Raw genomic sequence first — 21,150 nt, forward strand, 5'->3', positions numbered from 1 at the left:
TCTAGTATCTTGAGCAGTAAGGGGACGGTGGTAATGGGTCTGTAGTTGGTGGGAATGGAGGGGTCAAGAGAGGGCTTTTTGAGAAGGGGGTGGACCCAGGACTCTTTGAGGTTGCTGGGGACGGTGCCTGAGGAGAAGGAGGCGTTGATGAGCCTTGTGATGAATGGCGAGAGATCTCTTGCCGCATCTTTAATAATTTGTGGGTGGCAGAGGTCGCCTTGACAGTTAGATGGTTTTAGGTTGAGAATGATTTTTTCCACTTCAAGAGTGGAGACTTTGGAGAAGCTAAAGCGAGAGGGGTTGGGCAGAGGGTGATGGGTTGTGGGGTGCGGGGTCGTGTTAGTGAGGTTGGTTGGTTTGGCTATGGAATCGTTCTTATTTTTAATTTTAGTTTGAAGGCATGTGACTTTGTTGTTTAGGGCATTTTGGACACTGGTGCGCCATTGTTTGTTCTTCACACAAGTGTCTGGAGTTAGCACAGGTTTTTCCAGTTCTTTAATGATCGTGAACAGCTCTTTGGTGCTGGAGTTGGATTTTGCAATTCTCTGGTTGTAGGTTTCTTGTTTGGCAGCTATGATTTCTTTTTTATATTTGGACGTTATTTTATTGAGCAGTATTTTGTTATGGTCTGTGGGAGACTGTCTCCAGGCTTGTTCTTTTTTGCATTTTTCTAATCTGAGGGTTTTAAGGTGATTGGAGAACCAGTGGTTGAGGTGCTTTTTCGGTTTACATTTTCTTAGTTTTAATGGTGCAATGGAGTCTAAGGCTTCTACGAGGTCATAGGGGTTGGAAGTGGCAGGGAGTTGGTTAAGTGTAGGGAGAATAAGAGGGATCAGTTTTTCCGCTGTGATATTTTTCTTACTTCTCGTGGGGATGGCTGAGGCTAGCAAATTGTTGGTAATGGGGCACGAGGCTTCGAGGGTAAAGGAGAGTAGATGGTGGTCGGACCAAGGTTGAGGGGAGTTATCGGTTATGGAGGCTGCGCAGTTGTAGTCTGCTACCCAGTCGAGGGTTCTCCCTTTGTTATGGGGGGGGGGCAGATACTTTTTGGGTAAAGCCTAATTCAGAAAGAGTATTGTTGATGAGGGTAGCCTGGTGATCTTTGGGGTCTTTAAAGCCTAGGTTGAAGTCCCATAGGAGGAGGCTCTGGGAGGAATTTTTTACATTATTGGTGAGGATGGTGCTAAGGTCTTCCTCGAAGGATCCTAAGGGTCCAGGAGGTCTGTAGAGGAAGTGGATGGATATCGTTTGGGAGTTAGTGGTAGGTAGCTTAGCTGTGAGTGATTCACATGATGGGAGGTTGGTAGAGGAGTCAAGTCTAATGTTGAGATGTGTTTTGGCAATTACGGCCAGGCCACCGCCTCTAGTTTCTGTTCTATCCGCTCGGAGGATGGTGTAGTCATCGGGGATGGCTAACGATAGGGCTGGTCCTGCGGCTGCGTGGAGCCAGGACTCGGTTATGGCTAAGAAATCTAGACCTTCTGCTAGAATGAGGTCCGCTATATCTGTAGCATGGGCTATTATAGAGCGTGCGTTAAGGAGGGTGCCTTTTATAGGTGCGGCAGTAGTCTTAATGGGGGTGGGGATAGTGGCTGGGTTGTAAGTTTTGTGTTTGGGCGTAGTATTAGGGGGGCTGGACTTGGGTCTATCCAACGTAAGGTTGGTGCAGGTGCTAATGGTAGTGGAACGGTTAGTCAGTTTGGACTAGATCGAGTCCCTGGCTCGAGGCTCGTACAGTTTAGGTAATCTGGACCGTAATCTGGTATTTCTGTCGGAGAAGCTACATGGTAGGGAAAATTGGGGCAGCATGGCTATGGTGTGGGGCTCTATGGGGGGTGGTGGAGTGGTGCCAGTGGTGGCTAAGCTCAGGGTGGAACTAGGCAAGCATGAGGAATTGATAAGGTGGAGAATAGTTCTCAACAGTATTGAGTAGATGCCTGGTAGGAACATTTTATTTGAGGTGGGTGGCCTAATTGGTGCTTGGCAATCAGCAGATGCTGCATATGTGGCTGGGATGTGAAGGAAGGAAATTTCAGTACCTCTGCAGCTACTTGTTTTCCTTTTGAAGCATTACCGGGGGAGAGTTTTTACGGGCAGCACTTAACCTGTACTAGCAGTACTTTGCTGAGTTTCTGTGGGGGGTGTGCCCTGGAGTTCCTTGCGAACATCAGATAAATGCACCCAGTACCGCAACTCACAAACTTTGACTGCAAGAGGAGTAGCATAGACAACCTCAAAGGGGCTATTATACGAAGGCCTTATCTTTGCGAAGATAAGATCACCAGGGAAAAGCCGGAGAGGGGGTGATGTAGTCAGAGAATCAGATGCAGCACTGCTTGTCTCCTCAGTCCTCGGCAGTGAGATCTGTTGAGAAATGTTATGGCTTTGGTAGGGCACACAAGTAGCTGCAAAATGTGTCCCCTAAAACAGACACTGAGCAGTGAGCATCAGATGCTCTCCTGATTGGGGATTGGCTCATGTCCTTTAGTTTCCCTGTTATCACCTTGTGCGGTGATAGGTGATGATCCTTACAGGGCTGTGTTCTCATGCTAAATAGAGCAAGAGGTAAGCAGTGCACCCAATGCTTAGGCTAACTTGCTATTTAGAAGACCATTTATCCTCTCTACAACTCTGTTGGCCTGGGGGTGGTAAATTGTACACATCCAATGCTTAATGCCCAATAATGCAGTGATGTCTTTGAAGAGCTCATTGAAAACCTATGTGCCATTGTCGGACCTTAAAATTTCCCACACACCCCATTGAAGAAAGACCTCTCTGGTCACATATGTGGCTGCACATTTTGCATCCAAGTGTGCACAAGGACCAGCATCCACCCACCATGAGATATCTGTTACACCTTTAGCCCATGTCCGTTTAGTCAATATGTAACTTGCAAAATGGCCCAGTTGGGCGGGGCAGTGCACATCAGATTACACTTAGGGTAAGACCAGTAGCCACGCACAATACAGTTAACAATCATTTTAGTTACTGTCTCCTGCAGATTCAGGACAAACCAGTCCTCCTGTATATCTACAACAATATGTTGTTTTGACACATGGGATGGATGATGCAGCTGGTCGAATGTGACCTGCAGCAACTCTTGTGGCATAACTGCTTTGCCCAATGTTTGTCACCACAATAAATCTGTAGCAGATGATTTTCACCCCCTTTTCAACCACAAGTCTTTCTCCTCCTGTGGTGCTCGTCCCTGCAACTCATTTATTTGTGCAATAGGTAAAGAATTGTAGAAGTCTGGCAGTTGTTCCCTGCTAGCATTGGGTACTCAGGGACACTCAGCACCGGTAAATACAATGCTTGCTTGGCCGCCGTGTCCACGACAGCATTACAGAGTGAGACCTCGTCTGTATCATTAGTATGGGTGGTGCATGTCACCTTTGTTGTCAAGGAGGTTTTGGATAGTGTGTCAATTAGTTTATCTAACAGTGCCGCATGTTGTACCGGGGACCCATCAGCCCTCCTAAATCTCCTCCTCTTCCAACGTGCCAGTCCTGCATGCACCGTGGTGGTGACATAAGCCAAATCACAATAGTGAAATGGCACCCTTGAGATGCTAAAACCACCTCAAAGAGCACTATAGGATCTGCTGCTTGGGCCGAATAATGCATAGATAATCACTTTGTAACAATACCTCATAGATCCTGTCCACTAGGCAGACTACTGCCATCCCATTATGCCACAAACATGTTCCCTGGTTAATAGTTGCTGACCTGTCAACAAAAAGCACCTCCCCCTTCGAATGGGCCATGCCTTATCATTCTTTTCCCCTTTAAATATTACACATTCATGTGCTGCGTGGTCTTCCACTGTACACTGTGCTGTTAAAAGGGTGGTGGGATTTACAGTTTTGCACCTCACGATATGTATGTTCAGGCTGAACAGAATAATCTCATATGCGGACGCCCACTATGTGGTCAAAGTTGATTTGGAGTGCTCCAAAATGGCAAACACTGCTTGCTCCACATACAGTGTTACAGAGCACCCAATAACAATTGTGGAGCTCTTCTCAATCACAAATGCAGCTGCAGCAAGAGCTTGGTCGCTTGGGAACTTGCTCTGCATCACAGAATCTAGCTGTCCGCTGTATAGCCCAAATGGCTTGTGGCCCATCGTGCTTTTTTGAGTCAGTACTGCGGTCATCAATTGACCATTTGAATGGGAAAATCAGAGGCAGCCAGCACTGGGGCAGTTGAGATCACTTCTTGCAGGGCGTTAAAGTTGGTGAGCATGTCCTCCGTCCATGCAAAATGATGGTCATTCTTTTGAGCTGCTTTATAGCCCTGTAACGGGGGCCTGGTGTATGCCGGATAATCTAGGATTCATGCCCTACAGTAACTACACAACCCTAGATATTTCTGTATCTCTGACAGTTTTGGGCTGGGGAGTGCTGCGCACTAAAGCACAATCAGGTATAATGTTCTTCCTGTGAACAGATATCAAAAGGCCTAGATAGAGCATCTTCTTGGAGGCAATATCACAGCTTCACCTTATCTACCTTGTACCCCTTGTATGCCAGCAGCTGCAGGAGAGTGATGGAGTCCTTCCGGCACTGCTACTCACTGTCACTGGACACCAGCAAATCATCAGCATACTGAATAATGGTACTGGGCACTTGAATGTTTCCTAAGTTGTCATGAAATAATATCCTGTTGAAAATGCTGGGGTACTCACAGTACCCTTGAGGCAGTCTTGTGTGCTCGAAATGCATCCCTCCCAAGCGTAAACACAGTGTGGCACTGTGAATCAGGGTACAGACATATGGAAAAGAAGACGTTTTTAAGATCTACCACGGTCGAGTGGGTCGCCTCCTTAAGGATGCTGTACAGTATCGTTGCAGGTTTTGTAATTACAGGAAATTCTGCCTGTACAATGTCATTTAGAGGATGTAGGTCCTGGATCATCCTCCACCTCCCCCCTTTTGCCTTTTTTATAAGATAACTCATAGTATTGCATGGGGAAGTGAAGGGCACTATTATTCCCTGATTCAGGAGTGCCACAATGGCGTTCTGTATGCCCACGTCTGCCTCTTTAGACAGCAGGTACTGTTTAGCTAAGGCCAACACTGCACGTGGCTTGAGTGTTATTCGGACTGGTACCACCCCCTGCTAGAGCCCTACATTGTGGGCATTAGTTGTCCATAACCTTTCTGGTACTTGCTCTAAGTCACTCTCAGTAAAAAAGAGGCAGGGCAACAAGGGCATCAAGGAACATTGTACCTTCCAGCATTGTACCATAATGTCACAAGGGATATAGATTGCTAACTCAATTTCTCCATCGTCATCCCTGTCCTCAAACAATTCTGCATCTATCACTTCTTTGAGGGGCACCGTTGGATCAATGCACAATACAGTACACCACTCGCACCCATCAGAGTTTGTGCCCACCACAACAATCCTTTTAGCTGGCACAACCAGATCCTGTAAATCTAGGGAAAGTTTTGTACCTGGCACAAGCTGTGGGGTTACCACGGGTCAGAAGATGAAATGTGATGCAACCCACCAACACACCTTGCCAATCTGGTGCACCGCAGCAAGCAATACTGTAATCCCATACACAAACATATCCGGGTACACATGGATGCTGCAAACCACCACCTCTTGTCCTCCAGCCTGTATGATGACCATGGTCCTTAAGACACAAATGCCTGGGGTAGCACAGAACACCCCACAGTCTGTGAAGGAAATGGTCATGTTCAGTCTGCTTAACAAATCTTATCCCAACAAATTTATCAGGGAGGACTCGTAATACAGTAAGGGCTCAGGCACCACTTTTACTCCTATTTTGATAGCTACCTCTTCTGTGTAGGGAACCATTGAAACAGCCCCAGAGTATCCCTGCGTGTCAAGAGTTTCACCTGAAAATGAAAAGTCTCTCTCACTGGTGCACGATTTAGTGGCACCTGTGTTGACCATAAAAATGAATTTCTTATTAGCTATCTCAGCACCCACCAAGGTTTCCTCGTCAGGGTGGGTAGTCATGGACAGGACTGGGCATGCAAGAGCTTTCTGTCGGCTGTCCTAATCAGGATACGTATTGGTATCCGGGAATGATCCAGTATGCTGACCCCACTGTAGGGCGCTGTTAGGACAGTTTTTTTGAAGTCCAACTAAGGGCTTAGTACAACTATACACTGAGACAGTACAAAACTCCACTCTCAGCATAAGGCTGTACCACCTGTGAGGGAGGCATGGTATCACAAGTAGAAACTGACACAAGAACTCCAAGTGTCAAAACCTTTATTGATGGCTTAAAAGGGGTTTGAAAACTTCTATCTTGCCCTATAACTAAGATGGGAGTATTCTCGACCATCAAACAGAAAGAAAATACAGTCCTAGTCAGTCCTTAGTCAACATAAAATGGCTTATACTCAGTGGTCGAAGTGTACGAAAAGAAGTAGTGGAGCTATGTTCACTGCGGTTTGCCCCTCTCTCCACAAACCCCATTGCTGCACCCCTCCCACACACAGTCCAAACCCCGAAACAAACATACCTATTATTTAAGGGAATGTTCAGTGCAGTGCACTGAAGTGCAAGCTTCAACTTCTTCCTACATTTAAATTTAAAACTAAACCGTTCCGGAACGGTTTCTTTTTAAAATAAAAGTATAGGAACAGTGAAACTGAAAAATAAAAAGCATAGGAGCACCGCTCTCGACCGCTCCCGCCCACTTCGACCTCTGCCTATACTAATAAACCTAATGCCTGCCCTCTTTCTAATACAATAAATGTGGAAAGGGAATGTGTAATGCAAAAAGAAAAATCAGTGTTCAAAAGAAATGTTAGTATGGCTGAGTAAAGTCCCTTCCCTGCGTTTTGTAGCATGGAGTAAGGTGGCACACTTGGATCTTGCGACACACTCTGGTTTCGGACACAAGGACGCAGTTTGTTTCGTGGAGCAGGGCACATTTGGCCTTACACAAAAAGTCACTAGTATATCCGCTGGACCTTTCTGATTTCTCTCACTCCAGCCCAAGTCACCTTTTAGCGTGTAATACAGTTCAACAAAAGTTTGTTTCATTCTGGTTACCACAATTCAGTTTAGGTTTCCCTCTACTGGGCTAACACCTTTCAATCACAATGTGTGGGGGTTCCCTTCCCCAAATTTCAATCACACCTTCATAGGCTTCCCTCTGTCGGGCTCAAGCCTCCTTTAACTTTCCTTCCGCTGTCGAAGACTTTCGAAACTGCAAGGCTTTTGCTCTTACCTCAGCCTGACCATTTCAACCTTCTTTCCTCAAACGTCACTTTCCTCTCCTACACCAAGGCCTCTTGGTAAATGTAGTTTTGAGCACAGTACGTATTGCAAAGTTCAAAGATACCTCTCACATCCAGGTTTCCTTCTGCCGGTATCAAACCTAACAAAAGTTCAAATCTTGCATCTCAGTTTCTTTATATTCCCACCACTTCTACGGCATCAGATATTTTACAGAGACTTTTGATTGGGCAATCTTCTTTCACCAGACCACTCTGTTACTTTGTATCTTTAATTTACAGTTCTTTACAACGCTTTGCTTACTCTTGCGTCTTATGGGCACACACGCCACTGCCACTGCCTTAACACTGCTTTGCTGTAACCTGAACTTGCTAGCGTCTTGAAAATAGTTTCACACAAGGCCGTATATTGCTCGACTATTTGTCACTGCCTCTCTGCCTGAGCACTGTGTTGTTGTAACTTGAACTTGTTAATGTTCTGAAAATAGTTTCACACAAAGCTGTATATTGCTTGATCGTTTATCATTGCCTTAGCACTGCTTTGCTGAAACTAGAAATTGTTAGGAACTAGAAACTAATTTCACAAGGCCACATTACTGCCCTTGTTAGGCTCACTCGCTAACCTTGGCCTTAGCACTGCCTTTCTTAAAACTTGTTGCTGTTGGTACTCTTGTTCAGAGGAGAATTACCTAGCATTTCGGTGCTGAACTGCCTCAGGGCAGGACAAAGACTGATATGTTTAGGATATTTCTCCTCTGTGAAAGATAGTGAGCTAAAGACTCTGGACAAGGCTCTTGTAACCAGCACTCAAGTCTGGCAGAGAGTCTCCCAGGACCCCCCCTTGTTATTTGTGTTTTTTGATTTGGTCAACCATAAAATCATTTGCTATCACCTCTCGACAGCAGCATATGTTTCCCCTAAAGCCACCACATGGATACAATCCTTTTTAGACAACAGAACCATAAGGGTTTTCAATCCTACAGTGTCGGCTGAGCCTACTCCAGTCACCTGCGGAGTACCGCAGGGCTCTTGTGTCTCGCTGACGCTCTACAATATTTTCACCAAGCCTCTGTTCGACAAACTAGACAATTTGGGTGTCATCTACACTAACTATGCAGATGACATCCAAATCCTCATCCCTATTAATGGTGACTACGTCACTGACTCTCTACTGATTAACAAAATCTACCTAACTATTCAAGCCTGGATGGCCATACATGGCCTGTGCCTTAATGATGATAAAACAGAGATACTGCTCATGGGCTACCAGGCTAAACTGAACATTCTAGGTAGCCAGGTCAATTTATTCAACATAGATGGCATTAATATAAGAATCTCAAAGGAAGTGAAAACCTTGGGAGTATATCTAGAGTCTGCTCTGACCTTGGTCAACGCAACAGCCTCTGCCACAGACTACACATGCAAACTAATCAATGCCTGCAAACTGTTCTTGTCCTTACCTAGCTGCATCACTCTGGCAAGAGCATTCATTCTATCTAAAATAGATTATTGCAATGCCTTGTACCTAGGGACAAGCAAGAGAAATGTAAATAAATTACAAATAATTCAAAATAACGCCTTAAGAACTGTGCTCAATATCCCTCGAACTCAGCACATCTCAGCAGCTAGACACAGTGCGCAATGGCTTTCTGTCAATGACAGAATTGCATTTAAAACACTCACACTCACACAGTGGCAAAACACAAAATGTGGGGCCCCCCTGCGAGCCATGCTGAGGCCCCCCCCCCAACTCAGCAACAAATCACGGGTCGCGCCACACTCTGGGCCGGCCTAGATTATCGCGCTTGCGCAATACGCACAAATGTGCTGTTGAAGGGGTATGCCACACACTGCACTAGGAGAAAGATATAAATATGTGTTTTAATGCAATATACAGCACACATTCTGAGAAAAATAGGCTAAAAAGCCAGATGGTTTGCAATGGTTTTGTAGGGAAACACCAATCCAATACATGCAAGTCACCAACAGTGCACAGGAACATTAATGCTTTGCTATTAAAAATGCCATGCCACAATGAAAACATTTCCAACTGGCTGCACAATGTAGACCAGTGTAATAACATTACAGTAAATCATGCCAGGCCACATTTAGACATAGTTAGACTGGATGCACCAAAATGCCAGTCGAAGCAATAACACTCATCAAGAAGTGAACACACATTCAACCCGTGTCTCTGTGGCCTCTAACAACACAACCAAAAATCTGCAAGTAACTGGTTAATCCTGTTGCCGTCTTTACCTCTCCTTTTCCCTCCGAGGCCCTCTGTATGGCTCTGTTCTCTCACTTCTCCGCTAAAACTCAGGACATCCAGTCCCTCATCTCCTCTTCCTCTTCCTCTTCCTCTCTCGGCCCCCATTGGCCAGCTCTACTTCTCTTCCTCCTTTCTCATCTTTTTCTCTGACAATACCTGATGTGGTTTCTAGACAAGTCTGATCTTTGAATGTGTTGTCTAAACAGGTGCTCCCCTGCTCCTCTAGAACCATCAAGGACCACATTGACAGCCTCGCTCCAGCCTTGGCTGATTTCTGTAATCACTCTTTCATCACTGGAATGTTCCCCTCTCCCCTTAAGCACTCCCTTGTGCACCCACTCCTCAAGAAGCCGTCTGCATTTCCTGCCTGCCTGGAAAACTATCACCCAATATCCATGACCCATTTCCTGGGGAAACTGTTGGAAAAACACTGGCCATCTTCCAATTTACTCTCCACACTGAATCTGTTGGTTGTCTCCATCTCCATCAGTCTGGCTTTAGAGCTGCCAGAGGCATGGAAACTATTCTCATAACACCTGTGAAGATCTGCTCTCTAACCCTGATTCCAGCATTCCTTCTGTCCTAATGCTCCTTGATATTTCCTCTGCTTTCCACACGGTCAACCACGCCATCCTGATTAATCGACTCCATGAGAACCTGGGCATCACGGATCAGGCCCTTGAATGGCTGACCTCCTTCCTCTTGGACTGCCCCTCCCAGGTGCACCTTGGTCCCTTTCTCTCCACCAAAACCCTCTATACCTGTGGCATTCCCCAGGGATCCATCCTAACACCCTGGTTTTTCAACCTCTTCTTGGTCCCTTTGGCCCACCTAATCTCTACCTTCTCCTCTTATGCAGATGACACTCAGCTTTCCTTCAGGCTCCCCTCAGACTCCTCTCCTCTCTCTCTCTCTCTCTCTCATTCTCGACTGTCTATCCGCAATTCAGGATTGGTGCGCATCCACCGATCTCTCCCTTAATGCCAGTAAGATGGAGATCCTTCTCATTGGGACCCTTGCCCCTGCTTTCCCTCTCGCACTCTGTCTGCCCACCTTGGGCCCTCTTCTTTTGCCTTCCTGCGAGGCAACAAACGTGGCTGTCATCTGTGACTCCACTCTCTTTCTCTCCTCACATCTCAGACATCGCCAAGAAGTCCCACTACCAGCTGCTCCTCCTCAAAGGGACTCTTCTCTTTCTCACTTTCCCCAGAATCTCACTGTCTCCAGGGCCCTTGTTCTCTCTAGGCTGGACTACTGCAACAGCCTCTTTCTCAAATTGCCTTTCTCTACTCTCTGCTCTCTGCAACTAATCCAGAACAGGACTGCAAGACTTATCCTTGGCCTCAAGCCCAGGGATCATATCTCTCCAGCCCTGAAATCACTCCACCTGCTCCCGGTTGCTGCAAGGATCAAATTCAAGACCCTTTTCATTGTCCACAAAGCTTTCTAGGCCCGGACCCACACTACATATATTGCTCTTCCAAAATACCTTCCTTCTCAAGCCCTTCGTTCAGCTACCTCCAACTCTCTATGGGTTAGACACTTCCCCAGGCAGAGAGTGGGGGGGGGGCTAGATCTCTTGCCTATGCAGGTGCCTCCCTCTGGAAAGGCCTCCCTGCCCCTCTCAAGCTTGAGTCGGATCACCTGAAGATCTGGAAGCAGCTCAAAACTTTCCTCTTCTCTGCTTTCTCATTCCCCCGTCTGGCCTACCTGACCTACTTGTCTGCTGTACCGACTGGTTGCTGGGTTACCCTCAGAGTTGCACTATGTCCAGACTCTTTCTTGATCAGTCACCCTCGCACTTCCTCTGGGCCTACCACGCACTTACGGGCTGTAACTGTAACCCTACAGTCCCTTGTTCTCCTTGCACTACTCAGAGCTGCACTGCCTGGCTGCACTTACTCAGAGAATTGCTGCCCTGTTTTTCCCTTACCTCTCCCTTGCACTTCCCCCCTCCCTTTGCCCTTGCACTTCTCGTTCTCAGACCTGCACAATATGAATGACACAAGGCCTAGTAAGATTGTTTGTCTTGTCCTCCCTCTATCTTCCCTACTGTGTCTTATCGCGCCTAGAAACACTTGTGTACAGGCGCGTTATAAATGACTTATATCATATAATTTTATCACAGATTCACAGAATAATATACAATGCCCCAATAAGAAACGACTAGTCTGGCAACACCGAAATGCCAGTCTAGCCAGATAATTACACTTAGCAGGACTACTTTATCAGAAATGCCCAGTTATAAAAAAAAAGTCATACCAAACTGAGGAATGACTAGACTGGCTGCACCAAAATGCCTCTCTAGCCACTAATACACATATCATGCCTGCTTAGACTGGACATGGACAACATTATGATTTGTCACACAATCCTGCCCCCCCACAAACATCCCCTCTCCCTCCCACCCCTACCCCAACCTCCAAAAATCAGCTCCTTGACCCCGAATTATCTCCACGTCCCTCTTCCTTGTCCCAAAGCTTACATATGAGGCGCCTTCACTCATAGGTAAGTACTGGGATGAGGAAGAGTGGGACTATGAGTAATGAAGATTACAAGTAGCTAAACCAGCCATTACCTCCATGTACCTCTACCTCATCTCAGTACGTGTGTATGAGGCAATAGGGCTTGGAATAATGAAGATTACCAATAAGTAATCAAGGCATTAAACACAGGTAGTGGTGCAACACCATTGAGTTGACTGGGATTCAGCACTCTCCTCCCTCCCCCGAAATGTTGGGCTATGTTGACGCGACCTGACTGACCTTCAGAGCAGTTGCCGGACAGAACAGGACAAAGATGTTAAACAGCACCTGGTTTTTGCTGTTAACAAGAGCCCAGCAATTACTAACATAAAGCATTTCACTGTTAGTACCTGCATTCAAATGCCACATTTTTTAGCTAATTGAAATCGTGATGTGGGTTTAGTACTTGAATGCCAGGGGAGTGATTGGAAGGATAAAGAGGGAATAGGAGACCACTCAATTTTCGCAGCAGTCCATAAGTGGGAGCTTTAAACCTTAAAGGAGAGAGTTAACTGCTTGTAACATTGAAGCTGCACTAGAATAGTCCAATTAAAATGGATAAAGACATTGGATTCACCCACACAAATAAGTTCGCCCCTCCCCCACCGCCCGTGAAGTTAGCGCCTCTCCCAACATTTGAAGGGTTAGCCCCCCGAAATGTAGGTTTTGTTGCACCCCTGAACACAAGCGCACACACCATTCACCATATACACACATGCACACCCAGCCATCCATACATTTAAGTGTGCACTCTTTCACCATACAGGCACACTCAGGCAGCCACCCGTACATTCAAGTGTGCACCCTTTCACAGGCACCCACCCATACATTTAAGTGTGCACCCTTTCAGCATACACTCACACACCCACCCGTCATGGGGTTTAGGGGAGCCCTATTACTTCAAAAGAAATTATTTCATTTTCAAGTCACGTTGACTTCATAAAGAAATTATTTCCTTTAAGGACTGAACCATAATGGAAATAATTTCTTTATGAATGCAGCGTGACTTCAAAAAGATACTGGGAGTCATTATGACCCTCGCGGTAGCCATGCTGGTAAATATGCTGGCAAACATAAATTTTCCGGTGCCCGGGAATGGTCAATTACTGGTGCATTAAAGCCCCGGCGAACCTGGTAATTGCCCATTCCCGGCCGCTGGAAAATATTACTAGCCCTTCCCATTGAGTCCTATTGGACTCAATGGGAATGGGGAGGACGGATGCACCGGCACCATTCCTGAATGGCGCCGGTGCATCCGCCGAGTTCTGTGCGCCAGTGCCGTTCCACCGGCCAGGTCAGACCTGGCGTGCTGAAAGGCACCCGCTCGCAGAACTTGTAGTTTGCCAGTCCGGAAACAACGGTACCGGCAAGCTTACCAATACTGTTGTTTCAAGATCGGCAAACTCATAATGAGGCCCACTGTTTCTTTTTGAAGTCATAGTGCTCCCCCACCCCATGACAGGAAGGCTTTCAGCCTAGGGTCTTCCATTGCATGGTGTGGGGGGATCCCTCAGACTTCAAAAAGAAAGTTTCTTTTTGTAGTCGCTCTGCCTTCATAAAGACATTATTTCTGTTACAGAAATAATTTCTTTATGAATGCAAAGTGAAAGCAAAAAGAATATTTTTTTATTTTTTTGGAAAGAAAATATTTTTCTTTTTTTTCCTCGAAGTGGGGCCCCTCCCAGGACATGTTCTGGAGGGGCTCCCTGCACCGCGTGGGTTGCGGGGCCCCTGTTATGCCAGTGCACTCACAAACAAATGCCTATCTGACTCAGCGCCCAACTACCTGGCTCATAACTTCACCAGAAATACATCTAACAGACCCACTAGAACCACACACCTACATTGCCTCAAAATCCCAAGATTTAAACTTCAGAAAGCAGGGGGTAGTAGCTTCACAGTTCTAGCGGCTAAACTTTGGAACTCTTTGCCGGTTGCCTTAAGAGCAGAAACATCCTTCCACTGTTTTATAAAAAATGCTAAAATGTGACTATTCTCCCAGGAGGCTTTACACTTGGCCTAGATAAACTTTTCCTAACCTGCATATAATTATTCATGATGTATCTGTAACAATACTATGTAATGCCTTTTGCATTTGTCTTTCTTGTATACACTACTGCAACATTTCTGTATCTGTCTAACTATCTGTAACTGCAACTTCGTAATGTGCCTAGATACCTAAGGGATTGGTGCACACTATAAATAAAGAAACAAACAAACATGCAACCTCATTTGACGGATACTGTTAGCATCAAGTTTCATTTAACACAGACTGGACTTTCATTGCTTTCATCAACTCACCGGCTGTGTTAATTCTGCTTCGATCCTGAAGTCAAGGCTGACAACACAACTGCCTCTGCACCTGCCCAACTCTGCCGTTCACCCGGCAGGGTGGCTGGTATAGTTGAAACACAAAACAGTTTTGTCTCTTCTCTCTGGCTGGGCTTCCTTGTGCAACCTTCAAGGCCCATCGGACGCAGCAATATCTCGCCGGGGTGTCCAAGGTTTCTCCGTACCTCAGTTCCGTCCCTCTGCCTGTCGCTCTGCTGCGCATGGTTTACCGTCACCCTGGAAGAACTGCTCCTTCTGGTGCATCGCCTTGCTCACAGTGTGTCTCAGTGTTCCACCTTTTGACCATGTGGGGAGAGCTAATAGGTACCAAGTGTATGTAATTAGGATCATGTCCAATGTATTGCAAGGTGGTACTCCTTTTAGCTTCAGAACTTAGTATCTCTCTGAAAACTTTATAGTTTGAGAGATTGGCACACACCACCTTCAGTGGAGTGCCAAAGGGACAACTAGTATGCCCCTTCTCTCTGCTCCTGTGGCTTTTTAGTCACATAGACCATCTCCTAGTTATGGCAGGTGGCAGTGGATGTTTTCTACCAACTATTGTGTAATTTTTATACAGCAGGCTATGTCCATAGCCTCAGGAGTGGACAATAGGGGCACCCAAGTACCAACTTTGGGCCACCCTTATTTTTTTGTCATGACTAGCATGGTTTGTCTTTGTTAGTCCTTCTTATACCATTGTGTGAGGGGGAGGTCAGTGTGTGTTTTGCCTTTGGGTATCCCCGCCTATGCAGAGTTTCTGGGCAAGCAGGAAGTGCGGGAGGAGTCTTCCACTGCCCCTGTCCTTTGTCTGCTAGAGTGCCTTTCTGTAAACTGCTGAGGAAGATTGCAGGGGAGCGAGTGCTGGAACTGGATAAAAGGATGAGTCCCCTCTAGTGAAAAGCAAACCAACCACTGGAAGCTGAAGTAACCGGTAAAGAAGACGACCAGACACGCCTGCAAACCCTTTGCAACACAGTGCAGTGACCACTGTTGTCCTGACCCCATTTTCTGTGCGACAGAGGAACTCCAAAGATGACAACTCATTCCCTTTGACTGGTGGGAACAACCAGTCCCAGGATGAACTTTGATTTGAGCCATCTGCCGAGGTCTTGTGCCCATTTCGAGTGCATTATCGTGGAAAGGCCGAATTCACCCAAATCTTTGCTGAGCCCACAAGGACACTCCAAAGACACAATCTAAATCATCCAGCGCCCCTCAGCAGAGTGTGGGACTGCATGAATCAAAGAAGATTGATTGAGCAAGTCACGCCTTTGTTGGTGCTGCAGAAAAGGCACGAAAACCACTGAGTGACCAGAGAAGTTGCTGTGCCAGAGGTCCTCCCTTGAGACTGCTACTGAGAGATCGCATCCATTGACCTGCCTTTCATCATCCAGAGGTCAGGTCCAGATCTGCAACATCGCGGAGCATCCACAGCAAACGTTTTCTTCAAACCTAAGGTACTGTGGGGAAAAAGGTATGGCTTGCTTTATTCCAGAAAGTATCTCTAGAGCATTGGATTGCACATAGAGTTGTCCAGGGCAACCCCCTCTTACCTCCGACTCAAGCCACTGCTTGCGTCCCTTTAGCGAGTCCTATAACAGGGTCTCCAACATTGGTTAAGTCTTCTTATATCTTCCTTCCAAGAGACAAGAAAGTATCTACAGAACCTTTTGACTTCTGCTGCTTTTCCAGACTTAAAGCCTCTCCGAACTGCCTTTTAGCTAGGGTTGTGTTTTGGACTTTAAAAGACTTGCTGTGCAGGGAAATTGCCTCTAGGACCTGAAGCTCTATTCGGATAACACCAACCAACTGTTTTCCTTCCCAAAAATCCCTATATTATATTTGTATGCTCACTAAATGCAATGACTGTATTACTTTGTGGGTGCGCATAGTTACCAATAGTATGGCAGACCTATCAAACTCCTGTAACAATTGTGCACCTTCACCAACTGCCAACTAAGAAGTGGCCTTTTGAAAGAATAGTAAAGTCTACCTATGTGTGTTGGTTTATTGTGCTAAGTATTTAACAGTGACTCTTGTGTAAATATAATAAATCTATATTTTAATATAAATGTATGTGTAAGTGTGTGTGTATGTGTAAGTGTTTCTGTGATGTGCATTACTAGCTAGGTTCAGTGTACTTACCTACAGCTCACATCTTTTCCTTAAGATAAGCCTGACTGCTCTGCCACTCTACCAAAGTCTCTGGGTATTACAGACTGATACTAAGTGTTGTGGATCTACAAACCACTAGTATAGCTTACTAAAGTCTTACCTCCAGGTAGGACTTCAGGAAAACTCCCGTAACACGGTCCAAGGATGGTGCTCAGATTTTTCTTGCCTTATGCACACCTAAGCGTAGGGACATGTTTCTACCCTCTCTTGTGGCAATAAAGTCACTGCTGCATGTAGAAGCATTCAGTGGCCTTGTGCTGATGGAGTTCTAGGTTGTTGCCTTCTCCTAGAAGGAGCCCTTTTTTGATGCCACCATCTCTCTCAATGACTCACTCTCATAGCTCACCCTCTCCTTCTATAACGCCTTCCTTTGGGAATGTTTACAATGTGATTGATTGATTGAATGTCTGCATCTGCTGGCACAAGTCTCAATGTGCCTGTCCCTGTGTGATAAACCGGGCCGCTTCATCCATCAAAATTAAAATGGAAATGGCGTATTTTGAATGCCTCTTACAAGGATTGTATTTGCCTCTCTCCTACTCTTGCCATAGAAGCTACCAATTCTAGGGCATTCCCAGCATATATGCCTGCCTGATCCAATGGCAGGCTATGCTGGCATTTTAGCCAAGCATTGAAAAGATCAATAGGTCTCAATGAGTGGAATCAATGAATGGGGTGTATCCAAATTAACTGGACACCAGGCTTGATCTGGGCTCCAGGTGCTTGCTGTTGATTTATGTTCCTTTTTTTATTTAAAGTTTTCATCATTAGATATGTTGCTAGTTATGGGTGTATGGATGCATGCTGTGTTTGGGTGTGGACATAGGGATTGGGGTGGATGAATGCTTATAAAAATCTGCCTATTAAGCTTGAAGATGTGCCTTGTGTAAACACGTGTCGAGGAGGTTGTATGTAATAATAGTGACTAGGGTCTTGTGTAGTGTCCTTGTGTGAGCTGAAGTAGCTTGTGAAATTGTATTTTGAGGTGGTGAATGTACATGTATCTTCTTTTCTCTGGTTGGTTGTTCATCGCCTCCTCTCTGTTATGATCGCTCAGGCAATGACGGTTGACATAAGTTAGGAGCGTGCATTCTAAAGTTGCAAATCTAAATAATTAATGTCTGAACATTGTATTTTTTCACACATCTCTGCTTATTTAAGTTGATTTACCTTCTTACGCTTTTTCATCTTATTAAGTATTGTATAGATTTGTTGTCATTTGTAAATTCCTCAATTAACGAATTACATTTTAGACAATGTTCTGCATTTTCCATTCATTAATTACATCAATTTCATGCCTTTATTTGAAAATCCATCATCAAGTAATGTTGTTTAAAGTTGATCTGAAATTCCCACTAGTTTGGAAAGGCACATGGAAATTAATCAAGACCATGGTATGTGGGCAAAACAAATATTGGCTGATAAAGAGCCTGCAGTGGTTAGAAATTCTAAATCTTCTGCACATTAACAATTGTGTACTATGATATAAGATGTGAGTGCATTATGACCATTGAAGAGGTTGCTGTTACAATGTTGCTTTTTCCTGATTATTTCTTGTTACAGAACCAGCTCGAATGGATGAGTTACGTGAGCATGGTTGCCATTTTCCTTTTTGTTGTGTTCTTTGAAATTGGGCCTGGTCCAATCCCCTGGTTCATCGTTGCTGAGCTGTTCAGTCAAGGGCCACGCCCAGCAGCCATGGCAGTCGCTGGATGTATGAACTGGACCTGCAACTTTATCATTGGAATGTGTTTCCAATACATTGCGGTAAGAATTCCTTAGCAACAAACATCACACTTTCAGCAATATTAACGTTAATAATAAAACAAACAACCAATCTACTGCCAGTTACTAAGTTTTCCCATTTCGTTCTTCAATTCACAGAAACTCTGTGGACCCTATGTGTTCATTATATTTGCAGTGCTTCTTTTGGGCTTTACATTGTTCACACACTTCATGGTCCCGGAAACAAAAGGAAGATCGTTTGAGGAAATTCAAGCAGAATTCCGCAAAAAGCGTCATTCTCCACGATCAGGCCTCAAAGCTTCAACGGAAATGGAGTACCTTGGAAGCACGGATGCCTAGACATGACCAAAACAAGTTATTTAAAGACATTGTATCTGAAATATTCCAAGTGACTTGGTGTACTCTATTGACAAGAGCATGTTTCCTTAAACTCTCCTTCTAAAACAACTATACTACTTGTGATAAAATGGTGCAAAAGCATGGTTTTGCTTACCCAACGTTAGAAAATAGCATTAGATCAAGTGAAGACGATAGGAAATACCGACAGAATACTCCTGCTGATAATGAGAAATAGAATTCAGAGTCTTAAAACCTAGGTTTTGCATCAACTAATGTCATATCTTTCTGCCAATGTATAAACTTTGCAGTTGTCAGTATTGTTTGAACATATCAGGTATGGCTGTAGAAGGAAACACTGTGACACCAGTTGGATTACTGATTTCGCTATGTAAAATATCAAGACGGAGTAGTACCTGGAGAAGGACATTGGGGTGGTAAAACTTTGCACATGAGCAGAATAAACAAAGGATTGCTAAGTATTAATTTTGACAATTTTGCACAGCCTAGAATTAGTCTGAACACCACAAACCAAAATCCAATTATGCCTACAGTATTAAACTAAGGGTTAAGTGACTTGTGAAACCCTTAATATTTTTTAGAAGTTGACTGAGACAATTTTATGCAAACATATTTATAATAAAATCTTTTCCTTCAAAGGCTGCAGATATCATTTCTAGAAACACTACCCGATCATGAAATGTTTTCATAAGCAATGCCAGTACATCTTCCTCTTGGGAGGTTTGTGGTGCTCTATTAAAAAGATGGTCAAAATAGATACATATGGGAATGAGCAACGAGGAAGAAATAAGAACATGGACATGCTTAATTAAGGTTATTACACATTTACGGATGTTGCACATTTCAGCAAGGTTATGGTTCTGTGGTCATGCATTTATCACACTTCCAAAGCCGCAGGTGACTTTTTGCCAAATCTGGCAGTAACTTGTTGGTTGAAAATTATGTTCCTTTGCCTGAGGAAATTGTGCTTCTTCACTACAGGACCGATCACCCACACATATACCCAAGCTTACCAAAAGATCCATAATATAGACATAGGGCAGTTAGGGCCAGTGAATAGGTGGTCTCCTTCTTCAAAGCAGAAAGGGAGATGCTCTGTTGTATTGGTGATTGACAAACAAACACTGGTTATCCAAGTAATCCCAAATTGTCATGGGCATTTCCAAATGATCTTTGCTTGTCCTTGGCATTTACCATGGTTCATCTCAGGGCACAATCGGAAGGGATATGCTTTTTTCTGGCTGGCATAATAAACACCTATCTTTGGAAAGCAGATGCCCAAGTACAGTCTAAGTTCATAACATAATAGCATTCACAATATAAATAGTTGGTTCCGAAAAGAGAACAGAGAAGCATTTCCCAAGTGAGAAAAAGTATCAGGAAATATGTCTAAAAGGAATATTAAACAAGTGTGGGCATTCATTATTGCGATGTTGGAAAAACATGAAATTCTAAGACTGGGTGAATGTAATCCTGAAAAGTGATCAGGAATATTCTTGGGGAAAATGTCACTTTGCGACAAATTGTGAATCCCCATCACTTTTGCACAAAATAATTTGATCCACGCATATAGAAAAAAAACGTTATAAAAGTTCCCACTTTTTACAAAAAAGATTTAAGTGCCAAAAATAATTTATTATTGATGGAAAAATCAATTTGCAACCAAAAAGTGAAACTCCTTCATGTAACAGTTAACCGATTTGTTAAAAGCAATCCTGTGAAAATCAAATTGTTTTGGGATTTGCAAAAACAAAATACTTTTCTCAGCCCATACTAAGACAAGCAAAACAAAATGCTCTGGCCAGATCTGGCATCCTAGATATCATTTGTTTGAAATTTCTAGCGAGGAACCAGAGGACATTCACAAGAAAGGAGACGTTCAGAAAAAAATGGGGGAACTCGAGAGGATCCAGATAGGGAATATGCTGTATGTGATTTAGCCTAAAGATTTTGTGTATAATAACTGCTGTTACAGTTCTCCATAATTGTTTTCCCATTTCATCTGATCGCTTTTCTTTTATTCCCACCAACTCATTCTTTCTTTATTTCAATGTTGTATTCCTTCTTTCTGCATTTCTTTCTGCATTTCATTTTTTCCTTGCTTTATACGGGGCAGTCTGACATACCCTCCTTTATGTGCTACATGATCGTCATCTATTACTCCTGATTTGCACCCCTTCCTTTGTATCCTGACCTGAATGTGGCTGTTTCCATTTGCTGCAACTTCATCCGTCTCCACCATTTCCCTTTCCCAGTTGTTTCCCCTTGGACTGTACTTAAACACTGTTCATAAGCTTTACCCATCTCCTAATACTGAATGATTTGTTTTTTCTTACCTGTCCTTAAGGCATGTTTGCCATTCTAGTCCCTTGCCATGAAAGCAACTCATCCAGCTTGTTTTATACTCATAGATGTATCTCGTACCCAGGAAAAATAGACCTTTTTGGGGGGCCTGGACAGTGGTGACTGTACACCAGGAAATACACCTGGAGCCCCTTGAAGGGATTTCAATA

At 44.5% G+C, this 21,150-nt stretch overlaps 1 protein-coding gene across 1 annotated transcript in view; it reads left to right on the plus strand.

Moving 5' to 3' along the window:
- SLC2A2 (solute carrier family 2 member 2) overlaps window positions 1-19,275 on the plus strand; it is a 291,893-nt gene extending 272,618 nt beyond the window's left edge. The window contains exons 10-11 of the mRNA XM_069618757.1: window positions 18,098-18,301; window positions 18,419-19,275. Coding sequence (XP_069474858.1) covers window positions 18,098-18,301; window positions 18,419-18,619 — 405 coding nt within the window. The 3' untranslated portion in view covers window positions 18,620-19,275. The remainder of the gene's footprint in view (window positions 1-18,097; window positions 18,302-18,418) is intronic.
- The last annotated feature ends 1,875 nt before the right edge of the window (window positions 19,276-21,150 follow it).

The sequence above is a fragment of the Ambystoma mexicanum genome, chromosome 10, assembly GCF_040938575.1.
Source record: "Ambystoma mexicanum isolate Mex_15411 chromosome 10, UKY_AmexF1_1, whole genome shotgun sequence".
Classification (NCBI taxonomy): Eukaryota; Metazoa; Chordata; class Amphibia; order Caudata; family Ambystomatidae; genus Ambystoma; species Ambystoma mexicanum.